Below are 22,638 nucleotides of genomic sequence, written 5' to 3'. Positions count from 1 at the left end.
TGTGAATTTATTTTAGCATTTTATTCCTGTATTATTTTCTTGAATTCTTCCATTTTTTTCCATATTTTCCATGAATTTGTCTATTTCTTCTTCATTTTTGCCTGTTTTTTCTTCAACTCTTGGATAATTCTGAATATTAGGGATTTGAATTCTCTATCAGTTAGGTCTAGTGCCTTTTCTTCTACTGGATGGTCATCTGGTGTTTTATTTTGGAAACCTACTGGAACCATCCTGTCTTGTTTTTGTAAATGTTTTGATATTGGCTGCTGTCTCTGGGGCATTCATTGTCTATTTTCCTTGTTTATTGATTGTAGATTTGTTTGTTCATCCTGCTTTTTTGTTTTATTTGGTTATGTCTGAGCAGAGGGGCTGTGCGTTCTTTGTTGTTTGCACCTCCTTCTCCAATGGACAAGGTCAGTCACTCAGGTATGGTATGGCAGGGCAGTTCCAGCAGAAGGGGAGTTGCTGGGATAGTTTTTTTTTGTGGCACGTGCCAGGGCTGACAGTGTGGACCAGGAATCAGTGAAGGGCAGGTTCCAGAAGGCCGTGCCTCTGTTGCTTGGGAGTGTGATGTTCAGCACTTGGTGCAGTTAGGCAGGAAGGAGGGGGTAGATTGTGAAGTGTGGAGCTAAGATGGGTATGGGAAAGATGAGAGAGAGGAGAGAGGAACAGGAGCCAAAGATATACACACAAACAAAAAAAGAGTGCTAAGGGAGCTTGCTATTGGAGAGGAGAGATGAGAGACTGAGAAATGGGGAAAAACAAAAATGAAAAAAAAAGAAAAAGGGTAATAGAAAAAAATGAATAAATCGAGAAACTGGGAATGAAGAAAGACAAAAGGGGAATAAGAGAGAGAAGAAGACTAAACAAAGAAATGAAAAACAAAACAAAACCCAAAAACAAACAAAAAACCAAGAAAAAAGAAATGCCCCCATGGATGTCCCTGTGTGTCTGTGCAGAGTAAGGGACTAGCTTCCAAGCCATGTGGTACTGCCCGGCTAGAAGGGGCTCCCAAGCCAAGAAAAGAAAAAGTAAAAAAAACAAATCAAAACAGAACAAATCAGAGCAAACAAACACACAAACAAAAGAGCCCCGGGGGTCCCACCAGCGTGACAGCACAGGCCAGGAAGCAGTTTAACAGTTTAGCTGCTCCTTGGAAACTCTATGGGGCAGTTCTGTAGGATAGAATTGCTATGAGTAGAAATTGACTCAACAGGAACAGGTGGTGTGGTGGTGGCACAGTGGCTAAGCGCTAAGCGCTTGGCTGCTAACCAAAAGGTGGGCTGTTGGAAACCACCAGTCATTCTGTGGTAGAAAGATGTGGCAGTCTGCTTTAATAAATACTACAGCCTTGGAAACCCTATGGAGCAGTTCTCTTTTGTCCTATAGGGTTGCTATGAGTCAGAATCAACTTGATGGGGCAATGGGTTTGGATTTTGGGTGTGTATGTGCTTACCAAAGCATTGGGACTGAAAGTTTTAGTGACCCTGTTTTGTAAACCAAAAATGGTTTGCAAAGTCTTAATGACATTTTAAAGATTTGTGATTTTATATCATTAGTTTGTTGATAAAGTTATAATACTAAATTGCATATAGTTAAACAATTTATTAATTCATCTTTCCTTTTAAAAATGTTAGTCTATTTCCTATCAAGTGATGTGCATTTTTTATATAGTTGAGAACACACTGTGAATAGTTGAAGTCATCCAATTTTGTATCCTACATGAGTATTGCATAAATAATTTCTCAAGTCATTAAAATTCTTTATAAAGATAGTTTTTAATAGTCGCACAATTGAATTGTCTATCTTAAAAGGCATTTGATTACATAACATTTGGAATCCCCTTGAAAGTAAAGACATATAGGGGACATAATTGTTAGTGTATGGTTCCTAGATGTACCCATTCCTACTTCCATAGAGCTGTGTAGATGGTCACATTATGTGATGGTTAAGATTGTGAGTCAGCTTGGCTGGGCCATAGTTCTCTGTGTTTATATGTGATCACTCCCATGACTGAATATGCTGTGAGTAGCCAATCAGATGAAAGGGAGTTTCCTTGGGGTGTGGCCTGCATCTGAATATAAGCAGACATTTTGGCTTTTTGCTCACTCTGGATCCTGTGGCTGCCTCCTGTCGTCTCACCTCTGGTTCTTGGGACTGGAGCTGTCAGCTTATCTGCCAAACTTGGGATTTGTCAATCTTCACAGCCTGTGAGCAGAGCCCTGCTCTCTGACCTGCCGATCTTGGGTTTGCCAGCCCCTGCAGCTATGTGAATCAGGAGAAACCTTGCGGTCTTGCCTTCCCATCTTGGAATTCGTCAACCTTCACAGCCTGTGAGCAGGAGCCCTGCTCTCCGACCTGCCAATCTTGGGCTCACCAGCTTCTGCAGCTGCATAAATTGGGAGAGGCCTCTACCCTGATCCACGGACTTGGGACATTCTAGCCTCTACAATTGCGTGAGCTCTTTCCTTGATATAAATTTCTCTCTATATATATTTATACGCTTACTGGTTTTGCTTCTCTAGACAACCCAGCCTAAGACACTTTCTTTCTAATGGCTTATTCGATCAAGTATACTCTTCCTTCCCTAAGCAGAATTACTCTCATGGCTCATGCCTTTTTGCAACTTGGAGATTTTTGGATCTGTTATACACAATTTGTCAGTGCAGTGCAATGAATTACTTAATATGGCCCTTCTAGCCATGGTCTTTGTGACTCACACACAATGATTGAGTGGGACTATGCAAATAAGATGTATGGAAACACAGATGGTTGAGTTTATGTGTCAACTTGGTTAGGTCATGACTCCCATGTTGTATGGTCGTCCTCCATTTTATTGCTGTAAATCCTAACTTCTACGTGTTAATGAAGGAAGATTGGTGTAGGGTGTATCCTGAGTCACAGCCTTAGGGGAGGGTATAACTCAAGTCCCACCCTTACTCAAGTTATGTCCTTCCCTGGAGTGTGGCCAAGGTATATATGTGGGTGCCCTGGCAAGTTTCTCTCTCTGCATCTGGATCCTGCATTTGGTTCGTTACTGTCTGACCTCTGGTTCTTGGGACTTGAGCCAGAGACCTGATGTCTGATCTGCTGATTCTGGGATTTGCCAGCTTCCTCAGCCCTTTGGCTGGTGGCCTATTGTCTGACTTGATTTGTTCCATTCCACAACCTTGTGAGCCAGCAGCTGGTGGTCTGACCTTCTGGTTTGGATTTGTCTGCCCCTGCAGCCACGTAGGTTGGGAGAAGCGTACGCCTGACCCATGGATTTGATACTTGCCAGACTCCACAACATCATGAGATATTCCCCTGATCCAGTTCATGAGTTCTGTGAGACACTGCAGTGAATTACAGAACCCAAAAACAGGAAGGAGACTACTGAGGGGAAGAGGAGTAGTTGATGTTAGAGATGATAGAGTGGTACAGCAATTTGGAAATGTTGGACATTTGGTACATCTTTAACCTCTGCCTCATAGGAATTAGCTTTGTGCTAATCCTTATAGAAGAAATTATTCAAAGAGTCAGTATTTTCTAGACATGTAGAAACGGAAGCAATAATAGGTTAAAAAGAGAAAAGGGAGGTAAGCCAGATGGTAGAGTATAACAAGAGATCTTACCATTGCGACCATGAAAAAACAAGTGTTGTTTTCAGTTGCTGTTGAGTTGGTTCTGACTCATGGTGACCTTACTATGTATAACAGAACAAAATGTTGCCTGGTCCTGTGCCATCTTTATGATTGTTGGTATTTTTGAGTCCATCATTGAGGCTATTGTATCAATTCATCTCATTGAGGGCTTGCTTTGTTTTCACCGACCCTTTACCAAACATGTTGTTCCTCTCTAGCAATTGGTCTTTTCTGATGATGTGTTCAAAGTAAGCAAGAAGAAATCTCACCATCTTTGCTTCTAAGGAACATTCTGGTTGTATTTCTTCTAAGACTCATTTATTCATTCTTCTGGAAGTCCATGGTAAATTCAATATTCTTTGCCAAAACCACAATAGGATCCCTCAAAATTTCAGTGACTTAACACAGTAAAATTTTACTTCTTTTCCATGTCATAGTGCCATATGAGGTAGCAGGAGGGCTGTGTCACACATTTCTATCAGGACCCAGACTCTTTCCATCTTGTGGCTCTACTGTCCTCTAAGACCTTGGAGTTCTCTTTCATAGCTCATAGATGGGGAAAGGGAGTAAGGGTCAGCTATGGAAATGGTGCAATCACTTTGCTAAAATCCACTGACTAGAGCTCAGGCACATGGTTATGAATGAGGTTGGACAATGGGGTCTAGCTCTGTTCACATGAATAAAGAGAGACTACAGATATTGGTGAGCAACTGCAGAACCTGCTACGAAGAGGGAAAATAATCCACTATAATAAGGGAGGAAGCTGGAAAATGTACAAGGAAGCCTGAAAAAGGAGGAAATCAACATCTTCCAAAACCTAAAATCAGAAAGGCATTGGTGCATGGATGGAGAACCAAACACTGGAAAATATGTACTATGTACAAAAGACTTCAACTAATCTATCTTGTGATAACTGCAGAGGAAAGAAATCTTTTTTTAAAATTTATTTTACAATGGTTTTATTTATTTATTTAAAATATTTTATTGCATTTTAGGTGAAAGTTTACACAGCAAATTATGGTCCCATTTAACAATTTTGTATACAGATTGTTCCGTGACATTGGTTACAATTTTCACAATGTATCAGGATTCTCATTTTGTTTGTTCTGTTTCCATTGATCTAGCTTCCCTTCCTCTCCTTGCCTTCTCACCTTTGCTTTTGGGTTAATGTTGACAGTTTGGTCTCATATAGTTGATTGTTTAAGGGAGCACATTATTCATGGGTGTCCAGAAATAGCTTCAGTTCCAATTTTAGAGGTTATCCTAGGGCAATAGTCTTGGGGGTTCCTCTAGTCTTTATTGGTCCAGTAGGTCTGGCCTTTTTAGGAATTTGAATTTTATTCTATATTTTTTCTCCCATTTTTTCTGGGACCTTCTATTGTGTCCCTGGTCAGAATGGTTGGTGGTGGTAGCCAGGCACCATCTAGTCCTGATCTCAGGTTGGAAGAGGCCATGGTTCATGTGGGCTTTTAGTCCTGTGGACTGATTTCTTCTTGGAGTCTTCAGCTTCCTTCATTTTCTTTTGCTCCAGACAAGTAGAGACCAATCATTGTACCTCAGACAGCTGCTCCCAAGGTTTTAAGATCCCAGACATCACTCACGAAACTAGGATGTAGAATATTACCTTTATGAACTACTTTATGCCAATTGACTAAGTTGTCCCACAAGACTATGGTCCTAAGCCCTTTAACCCAGTAAACCAAGAAAACTTTATTGGGCAACAAATCCAGAAAACTTTATGTTTAGATATGTCTAGGAAGTCTCCGTAACTGTGTGCTCTATGTGCTTTGTTATCAGTGATGGATTACCCAGTAAGCAAGGTATGCACGGGCTTAATTGTGCTTACTTACTAATTATGTAATGCACAATTTCACCAACCAAGTTGTCTCACAGAAAGAGAGAATACAGCACTTTGGAGGACCTGATGGAACTCCAGCATAACTGGAGTGTAGATGGGAGGATGGAAGTGGTGGTAGATAAGGCTGGACAAGGAAATGGGTGTCAGGTGGGAAGGGCAATGTCAAGTTGCTAGCTCATCACAAGGGTGATAGAAAGCCATCAGAAAGTTAAGACTGGGGAAACACGGCTGGAAGGGGTTTTTTGTTTTTGCAGAGTGTGATGGTTAAGATTGTGTGTCAGCTTGGCTGGGTCATGATTCTCAGTGTTTTAATGTAATCACTCCCATGATTGAATATACTGTGAGTAGCCAATCAGATGAAAGGGAGTCTCTTTGGGGGTGTGGCCCGTATCTGTATATAAGCAGACGTTCTGGCTTTTTGCTCTCTCTGGATCCTGCAGCTGCTTTCTGTCATCTCATCTCCTGTTCTTGGGATTTGAGCTGTCAGCTTATCTGCCGAACCTGGGATTCGTCGATCTGCACAGCCTGTGAGCAGGAACCCTGCTCTCTGACCTGCCGATCTTGGGCTTGCCAGCTTCTGCAGCTGTGTGACTTGGGAGAGGCCTCTACCCTGATCCATGGACTTGGGACATTCTAGCCTCTACAATTGCGTGAGCTCTTTCCTTGATATAATCTCTCTCTCTATATATATATTTATACACTTTACTGGTTTTGCTTTTCTAGAGAACACAGAGATACACACAACATCTGAGCTAATGTAACTGCCATAGGTGTGGAAAGAAGTGGATAGATTCAAGATAGTTCAAAATTAGAAATGACTAATTGAACATGAGGATGAGAAAGAGAAGTAAAGGATGACGTCCAGGTTAATTGAGCTAATGGAAGCATCAATTATCTTAATTATTTTAAGAAAAAAATAATATGTAAATTGTAAATGTTATTCTGCATGAGGTCTTTGTTATATTTTAGTAACTATAAAATTAAATGTCTCTCTATATTTACAAATGTGCTTACTTTAGGTAGGGCTTCCATGGATCATTCCTTCTCAACTCAGTTCTCTTAAACCGATTCTCTCCATGAGGTCATATGTTGTTACTCAATAACAAATTCTTCAATAGAGGGTATTAGATTCACAGCCCTGCCTCCACACTCTCCTCACGCATCATGACAATAAATCTGCTATTTATCAGGAACACCTTTTAAATCTGCTTATGGACATTCAGTTGGAAGATAGTGAGGATGGAACTAACAGAAATTCAAAGGTGTGCCCAAGTTGCCTGTCTGTAAGTTTTGAATAATAATGGCTGATATTTATTGAGCATTTAACAATGTGGCAGGCACTATCTTAACTGCTTAACATATTTCATTTATGGTATACGAGGTAAGCATTACAATTATCCATATTTTATAGAAGAGGAGACTAAGATACAGGGAGTTCAAGGCCATATTGGATGGAAACACTGAGCCAAGATTTAAGACCCAGATAGTCTGGCTCCAGAGATTAAGGCCCCAGAGCCTTTGCCAAGCCACTCGAGCCAGGTGTGGAAGCAAACATCATTTTGCGTCTGACTGCCATCAGCTATTTGAGACCACATTATTTGCCAATTTTCTCATTGCTATGGAAGCCTGAATTTCCAGATAGGCCACCAAAAGTAATGACAGATAAATGAATATTTGAGATACTTTTTGTTCAATTATTCTTGTTGAAAATGAAGACAGCACTTGACTCAAGGGGTGGATAAAACCAAAAAACCCCAAACTCATTGCTGTTGAGTTGATTCTGACTCATAGCGACCCCATAGGACAGAGTAGAACTGCCCCAACAGGGTTTCCAAGGTGCAGCTGGTGGATTCAAACTGCCAACTTTTGGTTAGCAGCCGTAGCTCTTAACCACTATGCCACCAGGGTTAAACATATATTTTGAGGATGGATTGATCAACTTTTCATTTGACCTGAGAGGAAAACTCGTTCAACTTATTCAAGACAGAAACAGGCTAGAGGGAGAGAAAAACAAATTCCCAAGATGAATTAATTATATAGATTAATGTGATATATCCACAGGAGTCTCCTGATGAGACTTTGAAGGTGCTTTTTGAAGCCACCACATGCAAAATGCTTCACATAGTGGGAGCCAGCACCTGCAACAAGAACAACAGTAGCAAGTCAGGGTGCTTGGGCTCTGGTCCCAGTTCTGCACATAACTGTGACTGCTATGGATTGAACTGTGTCGCGAAAAAATGTGTGTTGTAAATCCTGTGGATGTAATACTATTTGGGAATAGGACTTCCTTTGTTATGTTAATGAGATTATATTGGTGTAAGCAAGGGTGGATTAACCAGTAAACTTTGTATGCACTGTCTTGCATTGAACAAGGTACTTGAGGGCTTAATTGCATTTACTTGCCAACTTGTGATGAGCAATTTCACATGGGTTTTACCACATCTTTGATGTGGTGGAGGACAGGTGACATTATGCACAGCAGATTGGTGGGAAGGCACAATTGGGCCTGTGTGCATCTTGCTTATTGGGTAATCCGGCTGTGAGTATAGGGTGTGTCTTAAACCAATCCCTCTTTAGATATAAAAAGAGCAGATTAGGGACAGAGAATGATACACACCACATGAAGATTGTCAAGAAACCAAGGAACAGAAGCTGAAAAAAGACAAGAGCCCACCGCCAGAGCAGACAGAGAGAGAAAGCCTCCTCCTAGAGCCTGTGCCCTGAATTCAGACTTCCAGCCTCCTAACTGTGAGAAAATAAATTTCCTTTCATTAGAGTCACCTCTTGTGGTATTTCTGTGATAGCAGCACTAGATAAATAAGGCAGTGATTGTCAGGTCACTGTCCAATCTCTGCGACTTGGTTTCCTCAAGTGAAAATGGGAGATTGAGACTAGGCAATCTCTAATATACTTCTTTTCTCATTCTGCTGTCTTAGTGGGAGGCCAGGCAGAATCTGAAATCAGCTGGTTGGCCCCAAAGGGTGAAGGTAGAAGGCATTGAGTGTCTTTCTTACCCACCGTTATAGGACATGGCTTTAGAGAATGAATGGGTAGTACATCGGTGGGGAACAGGCAAATAATGAGAACAGAGTTTGAGATAGAAAAATGGGAAACCAGGGATCAAAGAATCAAGAAAGAAAAGATTTAGGAGCAACAGAGAGTGTTCCCTATTGCATTGTACTATAGCTGATAATGTGGTTGCTTTTCCTCTTTCGTCTCTAAGAAGACCAGAACACATCATTAGATAGATATAGTTGTTGTTAGTTGCCATTGAGTCAGCACCAACTCATGGTGCCTTTATGTATAGCAGAACAAATGTTGCTCAGTTCTGCACCATCTTCATGATTCTTGGCATGGTTGAGTGCATTGTTGTGGCTACTGTGTCAATTCATCTTATTGAGAGTTTCCCTCATTTTCATTGGCCCTCTACTTTACCAAACATGATATCCTTTTTTAGTGATTGGTCTTTCCTGATGATGTGTCCAAAATATTGAGTCAAAGTCTCACCATCCTTACTTTCAAGTAGCATTCTGGTTATATTTTTTTCAAAGATTGATTTGTTTGTTGTTTTGGCAGTCCACAGTATATATCCTATATATTATGACAGATAGTGGCTATAGAACTCCTAAATATTCTAGGAGGCCCCAAGCAAGGAAGTATCTTCTGCAGAGCTCACATCCTCCCAAATCTATATCCCACTTCTCTGTGTCCCAGGCTTCCTTAAAGTCTCATCACCTTGCCAGAATGATTCAGGATGACTTGCTCACTTCATACGGCCCCCAAATGTCCATTTTCTTCCTCCCCTAAAGGCTCCAGAATTCCACTTTTGTGTCTCAAGCCTTTCCATAGGGACAGGCCATTGCCTAGGTCAAACTCCAGGAAACTGCATCTCTTTCTGTGATCCATTTAAATTGGTACTGTCAGTCTTTTTGACCCAAAGGAAACTGCTTCTACTTGGTCCTTCTATGCCTTATCATCAGCCGCAGATACCAGCTGGAACAGCCTTCTTCTGCCTCAGAGAGGTGCAACCACATTAAAACCACCTACAGTCAGAGATTCTCTCACTGGCTAAGTGATCTATCCCTAAGTGTCCAGAATCTGCTCACTCACAAAAGTCTCTGAATTGAGAGTCAGGCTGTTCCTTTGGGCCATCAGAAGGAATCTCATCAGAAACTATAAGACTAAATTGGGTATTTGAGGAGGTTCCCAAGCCAACATGTCCTCCTGACATCCAAGGAGCTAGCCAAGAAGACCCTGGGCACTAGAAAGACTGTTGATGTAAAACCTGCCCCCAGGTTTAAGAGTAAGAGGTTCTCTTGGTGAGTGCCCTGATGAGCAGATACTGGGAACACCCTGTCACTCAGAAGAGGTGTGCAAGTCCCCATTCATGGCCTCAAGGTAACTTTTAAGGAGTCTATTTTAACGTAGGTGTAGGTAGAGTGACCCTTTGGCCTTAGGTCCCTCCAAAGTCTCCAAGAGACCCTGCAAAGGTAAGTCACCTCAGGATTCCTAAGCAGCTTCCAGATTTTCTGGACAGTGGGCTCACTGCGATTAAATGGGTGCCTCTCTTCCTAAGGCAGCTGCAGCAGCTTAGTTTTACATTGTTAAAGGTTAATGAAGGACACTGATCTGAGGGGAGCACCCCAAAGACTCTTGACTTATTGTGAGAGAATGCAGTGGGTGAGGCTGCACCAGTCTCCCACAGTAACCCAGCCCTGCAGCCCCCAAACCCTGCCACGAGAAAGATACTCTGGGCCTCACAGATACTGAGAGATGGCCAGGTCATGGCCATTCTTTGTGGCACTAACCCACTGCTGTCGAGTCAATTCTGACTCATAGTGACCCTATAGGACAGAGTAGAACTGCCCCCATAGGGTTCCCAAGGAACAGCTGGCGACCTTTTGGTTATGGTTAACAGCTGTAGCTCTCCTCCAGGACTCCTTTATATATTAAAAAACGGAAGTAGACCAAAACATGATTAAAAATCATAGTAGTATTTAAGTGTGTATATTTTACAAATCCATGCTTACTTACAACAACAAAACATTCTATGCAACACAGTTGTCCTACTCACAAGACAAGTGCAGGAATTATAAAGCATTCACTCAGAGTGGACCCTTGGCAGTGTATGATTTATGGTGGACATTTCCTTCTTTAAGTTTTATCAGAGTCCTTGTCTGTATCACCTCATTGGGAGATAACTCCGGAAGCCTACATTTGTGCTTTGAACTTTCAGGCAGGGTTTGAGAAGTCCTAATTTAAGGTATACCATGTTTTGTCAGTCTCCTCAAAAGAACTTGTGTTCCATTTGCACTGAGAACATTGTGACCTTGACTGTCACTTGAGAAGAATAAACCTACACTCCTCCACATCAATCAGCTGTCATATCCTTCTCCAAATTATCTCCAAAATCCATTCCTTTTTCCATTCTATCTGACACAACGTCCAAATTACATAACACCCTATTTCACAGAACATATCATGGATGTTAAGCGACACATGACTGTACTTGAGTGCAACAGGTTGAATAGTGTTTCCCCAAAATTCATGTCTACCTGGCAGCTGAGAATGTGATCTTACTTGGAAATAGGATCTTTGCAGATGTAATTAGTTAGGATGAGATCATACTGGATTAGAGTAATCCTTAAACTCAATGACCAGTATCCTTATAAGACAAGGAAAGGACACAGAAATACACACAGGGAAGAAGGCCATGTTATGATCAATGCAGAGCTTGGAGTTATGTTGTCACAAGCCAAGGGGTGCCTGGGGCCACCAGAAGCTGAAAAAGGCAAGGAAGGATTATCCCCTGGCACCTCGGGAGAGAGCATGGCTCTGCTGATACCTTGATTTTAGACTTTTCACCTCTAGAACTGTGAAAGAATAAACTTCTGTTGTCTTAAGCCTCCCAGTTTATGGTACTTTGTTATGGCAGCCTTAGGAAACGAATACAAATGGATACGTGTAAAGTGAATTTTTTATCCCTTTGGTCTTGTATGTGAATTTTAAAAACTGAGGTACTGGCATAACCGAAATAAGGTAACTCCAGGCCTAAATTAAAAACTCCATGTGAATCAAACTGCAGTCTGACCTAGAAACTTCTGCTTTTGCTGGAGACAATTCAGTCTTTTTGTCAAAGTTTAACTGCTTATAACACGAAGCAAGGGTCACGTTCTAGAAACTGTTAAGCGGCATCTGATTAAGAATGTTGATGTAAAATGTAGAACAAAATTCTAACTCACAAAAAAAGACTAGACTTACCGGCCTGACAAACTGGAGATATGCCAAGAGTATGGCCCCCAGACACCCTTTTAGCTCAGTAATGAAGTCACTCCTGAGGTTCACCCGTCAGCCAAAGATGAGACAGGCACATAAAACAAAAAGAGCCTAAAGGGGCATACCAGCCCAAGGGCAAGTACTAGAAGGCAAGAGGGGACCGGAAAGCTGGTAATAAGGAACCCAAGTTGAGAAGGGAGAGTGTGGACATGTCGTGGGATTGTTAACCAATGTCATAAAACAATATGTGTACTAACTGTTTAATGAGAAGGTAGTTTGTTCTGTAAAGTACAATAAAAAAAAGAATGTTTAGGCAGCTGGTCTTAGAGAAGATACTTTGGTCAACAGGAGGTTAGGAAATAGAATTGGAATCAATAATGTTAAGAAAGAGCCTGTCAATATGGGAGAAGTCAGCACAACATGACCAAGGTAAGAGAGGACACTGAGAGGAACGCAAGAATAAAGCTCAACTAGGGTAACTACTGTGTGGTTTAAACTCAGCAAAGGTGTGCATCAGGCTTGTATCCTTTCACCATATCTATTCAATCTGTATGCTGAGCAAATAATCCAAGAAGCTGGACTATGTAAAGAAGAATGAGGCATCAGAATTGGAGGAAGACTCATTAACCTGTGTTATGCAGAGGACACAACCTTGCTTACTGAAAGTGAAGAGGACTTGAAGCACTTACTGATAAAAATCAAAGATTACAGCCTTCAGTATGGATGATATCTCAACATAAAGAAAACAAAAATCTTCACCACTGGACCAACAGGCAACATCATGATAAATGGAGAAAAGATTGAAGTTGTCAAGGATTTCATTTTACTTGGATTCACAATCAACGCCCATGGAAGCAGCAGTGAAGAAACTAAAAGACGCATTGCATTGGGCAAATCTGCTGCAAAAGACCTCTATAAAGTGTTGAAAAGCAAAGATGTCACCTTGAAGACTGTCAGTGATGGGATAATATCAATACGCCTACAAGGAAGACCAGTTAATAGGACTATTATTCAAATTTACGCATCAACCACTAAGGCCAAAGATGAAGAAATTGAAGATTTTTATCAGCTTCTGCAGTCTGAAATTGATCTACCATGCAATCAGGATGCATTTATAATTACTGGTGATTGGAATTGAAAGTTGGAAACAAAGAAGGATTGGTAGTTGGAAAATATGGCCTTGGTGATAGAAACAATGCCAGAGATCACCTGATAGAATTTTGCAAGATCAACAACTTCTTCACTGAAAATATCTTTTTCAACAATATAAATGGCGACTATATATACTAGGACCTCACCGGATGGAAAACATTGGAATCAAATCAACTACATCTATGGAAAGAGACATTGGAAAAGCTCAATATCATCAGTCAGAACAAGGCCAGGGGCCAACTGTGGAACAGACCATCAATTGCTCATATGCAAGTTCTCTGTTAACTCTTTGTGAATCTGTAAGTTAAATCCAAGATACAACCTTGTCAAGAGAAAAAGCAATCACGCAGCTGTATTGACTCAATTTATTTCTGACAGGATCCCTTGTTAAACAAACCTCAGGATGTCATGTTATCTCTGAAATATTAACAAGTAAGCTTACTTTTACCGACTGTTTAAGATTACAGTTTAACTAAAACAACCTCGTAACCTTTGTCATGCACCCTGTCCCTCCCCTATGTGTTTGAGAGGACAAATTTCTTTTTAAACCGTTACTGTTCTCCCTGCAATTTGGTGCATTACAGCATCCTGCGTGGATGTCTGTGAATGTTTCTCATTTCGAGAAATGTTTTTATTCCTTCAATAAACCTTTTTGTTTTTAATTCTAGGGCAACATCAGTCTGGCAACTCACTTGGATGGTCCCTTAACACTCTCGTTTTCTTTCTTCTCATCTTTTCAGGTTTCTCCTTGAATGGTACAAGGGCTGAAGCAAACCACAAAATGCTTCTGCTCCGTGATTCCCCGAAGCTGCTGGACCTATTCAAGTCCTTGGCCAGGAGCATTCCCGAGTCCCTGAAGGTAAGGGAGGAGCAGAAGGTCCTAAGCAGACTCATAATTCTTGTCCTTCCTCCTCACGGTTCTGCGGAGGGTTGGAGCTGCAGCAGAGGATGGGGGCACATTTAGGGCTGCTGCATCTCCCCAGGAGGTGGTGCTGGGCCCATTCTACAGATTCTGTCACTCACTCAGAGAGGTAGTGGAGAATGGTGGCTAAGAGCATGAGTTTTGGAGCCAGACTTAATGGGTTTGCATTCCAAGTTTGCTACTTTCTTGTTGTGTGGCCTTGGGCGTGTTACTTTACCTTTCTGTGTCTTGATCTCTTCATCAGTGAAATGGGGATAATATAAACATGTACTTACTTCTTACAGTTATTGTGAGCATTAAATAAATCCATACAATGTAAGTGCTAAGAAGACAGAAAGTGCCTTGCTAGTGATAACTCGCATTATCACGAGGATGTGTGTGAGTTCTGCCTGCCTGCCTTCCATCAGTAGTAGAGACACTGCTCACCTCATTCCTGTCACTTACTTGGTCCCTGCTACTCTCTCTCTCGGCCTTCATTTCTCTCTTCCTCATTTCATCTAGGTCTCCATCTCTGAGGATGCCAGTGCAATCTTGCCAGCCTCCTCTGGTCCCTTTGCTTCTCCTTCAGGTGTATGGCTCTATTTACCACATCAACCATGGAAATGCCTTCAACATGGAGGTGCTGGTGGACACCTGGCCCGAGTATCAGACAGTCATTATCCGGCCTCAGAAACAGGTATACCCACAGGCCTAGAGGGGTGGGGCCAATCAGCTTTACCTTTCTGTACCTTGATCTGTGAAATGGGCATAATATACTTAACTTCTTAAAGTTATTGTGAACATTATATAAATCCATACACTATGAGTGCTAAGAACATAGAAACTAGCCCAGTTCAGACTAACCTAACCAACCAGTCGCTGTTGAGTTGATTTTGACTCATGACGATCCCATGTCTTTCAGAAGAGAACTGCGCTCCAGAGGGTTTTCATGGCTGTGACCTTCAGAAGGTCACAGATCACCAGGCCTTTCTTCCAAGGCTCCTCTGGGTGGGGTGGAACTGCCAACCTTTCAGTTAGTAGAGGAACACTTAACCATTTGCACCACCCAGGGACTCCTCAAACTAACCAGGGCTGCTTATAAGGTAGAAGAAAAGTTGGAGCTATTTAAAGGCACCTTTTTCAGTACTCGATTCCTCAGATGAGCTCCACATCTTCATCCTTCCTGCCAAAGTGCAGGATGTCAGGAGGAGAATGAGTAGGGCAAGGACAGCACTGAAACCTCAGCTCCAATCTGATGGAAAGGTGGCATCGGTCACCTGCAGGGGCTGAAGGAATGTCAATCTCGAGGGAAAGGCAAGTGTCCAGGATATCAAAACAGTGACTTAAAAATGGCACCAAGGCAGAAGTCCACAGGTAAAAACTGCGTTTCTGGGACTAGGGCAGGGACTCATAATTACTGTGTCACTATCTGGAGGCACTTCATCTGTTAGTGAATGCAATCCACAGAACAGCCCTATCAAGTGAACATTATTGTTGTTAGGTGCCGTAGAGTCAGTTCCAACTCATAACGACCCTATGTACAACAGAACGAGACCCTGCTTGGCCTGGGCCATTCTCGTAATCACTGTTATGCTTGAGCTCATTGTGGCAGCCACTGTGTCAATCAGTCTTGCTGAGGGTCTTCCTCTTTTTTGCTGGCCCTCTTAAGTGAACATTGATTAAGTGAACATTAATATATCTGATTTTGAGATGAGAAAACTATAGCTGAGAGATATTGTCATGTCGCAACAGGAAACTACAATGTTAACACATTGCCTTTAGATTTGGCTTGTGTGACCTGAATTCAAGTTCACCTCTGCCAGTTTTACTAGCTATGTAACCAAAAGCAGGTCTCTGAGCCACAGTTTTGTTATCTGTAAAATGGGATGATAATAATATCATCCTCAGATTACATTAGGTTTACACGAGACTCTGTATATAAAAGATGAGGTACATAGCACAGAATCGTAAATATCAGGTACCATCATTATTGGCTGAGATCATACAAGGAGTGAGAGATTAAGCTGAAATGCAAACCTAGGTCTACTTTTGCCCTTCAGCCTCTGAACTATCTGTGTCCTATGGACATGCTCTCGGCACACAGAAGCTCTGAGGCTAGCCCAGCTTCTCTAACAGTACAGTGGCTGAGTTCCCAAATAAGATATTGCTCTAGGTCAAGATTAGCTTGCAAAATGGGTCAGGACTGGGGTGCACAAAGTGGTCTCAGCTTGAGGAGAGGAGGGGTACAGAGGTCTGGAGTCATGTTGGGTACACTCCCTCATCTTCCTTCTCTGTGCGTTCTCTAGGAATGTCCATTTGATCTCCTGGCTTCCTGATAATCTGAGTTTGAGGAGTAATGCTCAGTTTATTAACTTTCCAATTTCCTGTAATGCTAATCAATGTCCTCACTCATACAAACACATACAGGGGTATTTGTGGTCTCTTCTTTCATAACTCTGTGATGTCCTTTAACATGTCATGGGCATCTCTTCAGGTCAATCAATACAGCACTAACTCATTCTCTTTAATAACTCAATACAAGTAGTCCCCACTTATCTGAAAGGGATAAATTCCAAGCTCGCCCCCGTGAATGCCTGAAATCGCCGATAATACTAAACCCTATATATACTATGTTTTGTCCTATGCATACATACCTATGATAAAGTTTAATGTATGAATTAGGTACTGTAAGAGATTAACAGCAATAACTAATAACAAAATAGAACAATTATAACAATATACTGTAATAAAAGTTATGTGAATGTCGTCCCCGGGCGGGATGGAGCAGGACTTTGTGAAATTTCATCACACTACTCATTTCACATTTTTGGACCATGGTTGACCACTGGTAATTGAAACCTCAGATAAGGGAGGACCACTGTAATATTCCACAGAGTGAATGCACTATTATTCAGTCAACCTTTCTCCTATTGTTAAATTCAAATTGTTCACAGTTCTCTGCCACTGCAACCAGTGCTTCAGTAAACATCCATGTCCACATATCTTTCCATCTTGGAGCATTTTCTCAATAGGATTGATTCCCAGTAGTGGTATAACCAAGTAAAAGGGTAGGTGCATTTTAAAGTCTAACAGGCACTGCCAGATTTTGCTTCAAAAAGATTGCTGCAATGTTATTTCCATTACCACTAAATGGAAAAACTATCTCCTCATATTCTCACCAAACCTTAATGTTACCCTTCTTTTTAATTTATGCCAATCTGATGAATGAAAATCGACATCTCCCTGTAGATATAATTTGCATTTCCATGACTGCTGGTGAGATTAAATGTATTTTCATAAGTTTACTACTGGGGTCATTTCCTTTAACCACTTTTATGCAGGATTTTTGTGTAGTTCTTAAAACTCTGTAAAACCATTTTGAGTATTAGAGATACTAACACTTTGATGTATGCTACAAATTTATAACTTTTGAGTTTGTTGATTAGGAAGATTTCTCCCACTCCAAGGTTCTGCAAGCATATTTTTAATTTTTCTTATAATGGATAGATTTTTACTTTTTACATTTCAATCTTCATTTCATCTGGGATATATTATTGAATTTCATGAATTAAGAATTTTTATCCATTTCTTCCATATGTTATTGTTGTTGTTAGGTGCCATCAAGTCTGTTCCGACTCATAGTGACACTATGTACAACAGAACAAAACACTGCCTGATCCTGCATCATTCTCACAATATTGTTATGCTTGAGCCCATTGATGCAGCCACTGTGTCAATCCATCTCGTTGAGGGTCTTCCTCTTTTTTGTTGACCCTCTACTTAACCAAGCATGGTGTCCTTCTCCAGGGATTGATCCCTCCTGATAACATGTCCAAAGTATGTGAGATGTAGTTTCAACATCCTTGCTTCTAAGGAGCATTCTGGTTGTACTTCTTCCAAGACAGATTTGTTCTTTCTTTTGGCAGTGCATGGTATACTCAATATTCTTCACCAATGGCACAGTTCAAAGGCATCAATTCTTCTTCGGTCTTCCTTATTAATCGTCCAGCTTTTGCACGCATAAGAGGTGATTGAAAACACCATGGTTTGGATCAAGGCATACCTTAGTCCTTAAAGTGACATCTTTGCTTTTTAACACTTTTAAGAGGTCTTTTGCAGCAGATTTGCCCAATGTAATGCGTCTTTTGATTTCCGGATTGCTGCTTCCGTGGGTTTTGATTGTGGATCCAAGTAAAATGAAACCCTTGACAAAGTCAGTCTTTTCTCCGTTTATCATGATGTTGCTTATTGGTCCAGTGGTGAGGATTTTTGTTTTCTTTATGTTGAAGTGTAATCCATCCTGAAGGCCGTGGTCTTTGATCTTCATCAGTAAGTGCTTCAAGTCCTCTTCACTTTCAACAAGCAAGGTTGTGTCATCTCCGTAACACAGGCTGTTAATGAGTCTTCCTCCAATCCTGATCCCCCATTCTTCTTCATATAGTCCAGTGTCTCGGATTATTTGCTCAGCATGCAGAATGAATAAGTATGGTGAAAGGATACAACTCTGATGCACACCTTACCTGACTTTAAACTACGAAGTATCCCCTTGTTCTGTTCAAACGACTGTCTCTTGATCTATGTACAGGATCCTCATGAGCACAATTAAGTGTTCTGGAATTCCCATTCTTTGCAATGTTATACATAATTTGTTATGATCTACACAGTTGAATGCCTTTGCATAGTCAATAAAACACAGGTAAACATCTTTCTGGTATTATCTGCTCTTAGCTAGGATCCATCTGACATCAGCAATGATATCTCTCGTTCCACATCTTCTTCTTAATGCGGCTTGAATTTCTGGCAGTTCCTTGTCGATATACTGCTGCAGTTGCTTTTGAATGATCTTCAGCAAAATTTTACTTTTGTGTTATATTGATGATATTGTTTGATAATTTCTACATTCAGTTGGATCACCTTTCTTGGGAATAGGCATAAATATGGATCTCTTCCAGTCAGTTGGCCAGGTAGCTGTCTTCCAATTTTTTTGGCATAGATGAGTGAGCACTTCCAGTACTGCATCCGTTTGTTGAAACATCTCAGTTGGTATTCCGTCAATTCCTAGGGCCTTGTTTTTCACCAATGCCTTCAGTGGAGCTTCCATATAGCTACCTCATTATGTTAGCACTATTTGGTAAATAAATCATTCTGCTGAAACTGATATGAGTATTTTGTAGTATAACACATCTACATAGTTTTAGATCTATTTCTGTATTTGTTTCTAGTCTTTTCTTATGCTATTTCAGTGGCTTTATAGTAATTTTTATTATGTGATACTACTGATCTCTCTCCACTATTCTTTCACTTAATTTTATTTTCTTATGGGCGTATGGGAGTGCTGATGGTGCAGTGGTTTAGTGATATGGCTGCTAACCAAAAGGTTGGCAGTTCAAATTCACCAGCAGATTCCTGAAAATCCGATGAGGCAGTTCTACTCTGTCCTATAGGACTGCTATGAGTCGGAATCAACTTCAGGGCAATGAGTTTGTTTTTTGTTTTTTTTAATGGACGTATGAACTATCTTGACTTAAACTAATTTTTTCTGTTCTTTATCAACAACCCCAAGTACCTACTGCAATTGTGATTGGATTAACTTTGTTTTAACAATTGTGGAAGAATTAACATTTTTGGGATGCTAAATCTTTTCATCTAGAAACATGGCATGTATCTCTACTTGCTTGTTTCCTGTTTTATGCCATTTGGTAAAATTTTATTGTTTTCCTTGCTTAAGTTCTATGACTTTATCATTAAACTTATTCTTAGGTATTTTATGCTATTAGTCACTGCTTCTAATGAAATTATTTTTCCTTTTTGTTTTCTGAGTATCAGTACTTTCCTTTCAATTTTTATTGGTAAAGTTGTTGTTGTTGGGTTCCATCGAGTCCATTTCAACTCACAGCTGCCCTACAGATGGAAACACTTCCTGGTCCTGTACCATCCTCACAATCGTTGTTATGTTTGAGCCCCTTATTGCAGCCACTGTGTCAATCCATCTCATTGAGGGTCTTCCTCTTTTTTGATGACCCTCTACTTTACCAAGCATGATGTCCTCCTCCAGGGACCAATCTCTCCTGATAACATGTCCAAAATACGTAAGACAAAGTCTCACCATCTTCTCTTCTAAGGGTAAAGTGGAGAGTATTACTGGTAAAGTGGAAGGTCAGCAAAAATGAGGGAAACCCTCAATGAGGTGAACTGACACAATGGCCACAACAATGGACTCAAACATACCAACAATCATGAAGATGGCCAGGGCAGAGCAGCATTTCATTCTGTTACACATAGGCCTTGGAGTAGCATATAACCTTCTCTTATAATTCTTTTATTCCCTTCTCTGTCTCCTTTCTCATCCTTACTACTGTATGCTTTTTTTTATTATTATTATTTCTTTATTTTGTTTTCCCTTACCAGGGGTTTATCCTTTCACTGGCCATTTTAACATGAGCTTTTCATGTCTTGTTCTCTATTTCACTATTTTCAACTTTCATTTTTATTGATTATTTCTTTTGGTCATTTTGACACTCTTTTGATAATTTATTGAATAGTTAGTCCATTTTCAATAATTCCTTGATAATCAGGCCTCTTAAATATCTACTATTTTGAATTGATTAAGGTTTTGTTTTGGGACGTGTTAGGCAATTTGTATTTATAGCAGCATCCGCAAATTTAGGAACGTTTCTTTAAAATTAGTCACACTATTTTATGTTGATATTTTATATTTTCACTCTTTAACAGTATAATATCCAACATAATATGCTCACTGTTAAAACTCTCAACTCTCACACTTTTTGTTGATATTTTCTCTCAGAAACAGGTACGCATCCTATCTTCCTATCTCATTTTTCCATGGAATTGTTGGCTTGCCATAATAGGATTACAAGTCTCTTTCTTCCAAGTCCATGAGAATAATATCACATCAAATTGCCCAGATTGCTACCAAAAATTCCAATTGCTTTATTCTATTTTGTAGGTTTCTGGCTTTGAGTAAAGAATTACTAGTCTGTTAAGCTAATATTCTCTTGCTTTGGGCAAAGGCAATGTCTCATTCATGTTTGTATCCACTAGAGTATCTTGTCCAAGCCCTAAGCACTGTCCTTTCTCAAGAAATAAAAGTTGAAGAAAAAGTTCAAGGGAATCACCTGACTCTCTACCGTCCCATTCAGGAGATGACTGACGACAAGAATCAATACATAAACACATATTCTATATTCTCCAAAGAGCCTCAAAAACTACAGGAAATTCTGGAAAACTATGAGGTCATCAACTGGAAACAAATCCTCCAAATCCAAGGTAACAAGTGAAAGGCAATGAGCAACAACAGAGGTTCTCAAAGTGGTCTCCAACCAATAGCATTAGCATCACTTGGGAACTTGTTAGAAAAGTAAATTCTCAGGCCTACTGAATCAGAAACTCTGTGGAGGGGGCGGTGCAGAGGACAGCAACAATCTGTGCTGTAGCAAGTGTTTCAGTTGATTCCAATGTAAATGCAAGTTTGAGAACCACGAAGCAACTCCACTGATTTATTAATCCATTGGGAATGGCAGAAGCAGGGAACTTTGAATCACTGAGAGTCTGGCTTTCTGACTTCTCTTCCCAGGTTGTCAAGAAAGCTTAGGTGAGGGGATAAGAAGAGCTGCATTTTTAAAGTCTGTGAAAGTGAAATATGATGATGCACTCCTCTTTATAACAAAAGATATCCTGAAGTTCACTGTCTCCAATAACACCAAGCTTGAAAGCTGGGGTGAGACAGGCCACCCAGAAGAAGAGTATGGAAGGTACAAAAAGTCTTTGTTAAACTATCCTGTGGCTTTTCTTTAATAATATTTCTTATACATTTTTCTAATTCACTTACACTGATTTTGCACATAAGGAATGGATGAATTCATTCATTGGGATGAATAAAATATTCTCCGACTTTGTCAATAGTCAAACGGAACAACTTTGCAATGGCAGGCATCTTACAGAGGAGATGAGTGCCTATGAGCTCTAGAGTGAGACGGTATGCAGAAATGACAGGAGTGGGAATCAAAGTTTGTTTGTTTGTTTTTCACAGCGGGGATCCCAATTTTAAGTTTTCCCCACTGGACATCTCTCATTCTGGCCTGGTGAATGACTCCTGGAAACTGGGTCAGAATGAGAAAAGCCTGCTCTACATCCAGCGCTGCATACAGACCCAGCCAGCGTACTGTCTGCTGGGCCCAGAAGGGCACCCTGTCACCTGGGCCATCTTGCAACCCACTAGTGAAATGGGGGTAGCCTACACCTTGGATGGATATCGGAGAAGGGGCATCTTGAAGCAGCTGGTGGCACACTACCTAAAATTTCTGCGTCAGAAGAATATGCCATTTTATCTCTCTGTGGTGAAAGAGAATGAAGCAGCCCTCAGATTTGTGACACAGTTTGGTTTCTTTGAGGCCTCATGTGGATGGCACCGGTGGACCTGCTACCCACAGACATCCAGTCTCACTGGTTGAAATGATGAAGCTGTTTCGCTGTCTAGGCAAGTCCCCTCTTAATATAGAGGCAGAAGTTGCAAAACACCTCTCATTCACAAATGTTTATTAGGCATTTATGATGTACCAGGAGCTGTGCTAACATGGAGATGTGATGTTAAAAGAGACACAGCTGTCCTACTCATGGAAGATAAATGAGTCTTTAATATTAAAGAACTTTGTTAGTAAACTATACCTGGTCTGACTGTATTGTTTATTGTAAATACTTTGCTATTTACAGACTTACGAGACACAACTACACTAAAGAACGGAAGTCAGTCATGTAACTTGTGACTAGCAAGGTATAAAAGGTGAAACACCAGAACAAATGGCTTCCCT

At 40.7% G+C, this 22,638-nt stretch overlaps 2 protein-coding genes across 2 annotated transcripts in view; one reads left to right on the top strand and one right to left on the bottom strand.

Annotated features, from left to right (window-relative positions):
• LOC101350172 (glycine N-acyltransferase-like protein 2) overlaps positions 1-13,641 on the bottom strand; it is an 18,734-nt gene extending 5,093 nt beyond the window's left edge. Inside the window, 1 exon segment of the mRNA XM_004391368.2 lies at positions 13,602-13,641. Within this exon segment, the coding sequence (XP_004391425.1) occupies positions 13,602-13,641 (40 nt within the window).
• Positions 13,642-13,690: 49 nt separating this feature from the next.
• On the top strand, positions 13,691-22,281 carry LOC101349927 (glycine N-acyltransferase-like protein 1). The gene is made up of 5 exons (XM_004389344.1): positions 13,691-13,768; positions 14,400-14,507; positions 20,971-21,097; positions 21,405-21,582; positions 21,861-22,281. The coding sequence occupies exons 1-5, from the start codon at positions 13,691-13,693 to the stop codon at positions 22,279-22,281; spliced, it is 912 nt and encodes a 303-aa protein (XP_004389401.1).
• Positions 22,282-22,638: the final 357 nt, after the last annotated feature.

This window comes from Trichechus manatus, unplaced genomic scaffold, assembly GCF_000243295.1.
Source record: "Trichechus manatus latirostris isolate Lorelei unplaced genomic scaffold, TriManLat1.0 scaffold00240, whole genome shotgun sequence".
NCBI classification, from domain to species: domain Eukaryota; kingdom Metazoa; phylum Chordata; class Mammalia; order Sirenia; family Trichechidae; genus Trichechus; species Trichechus manatus.
The sequence above is the reverse complement of the archived record's forward strand: the minus strand, read 5'-3'. Positions and strand labels throughout refer to the sequence as shown.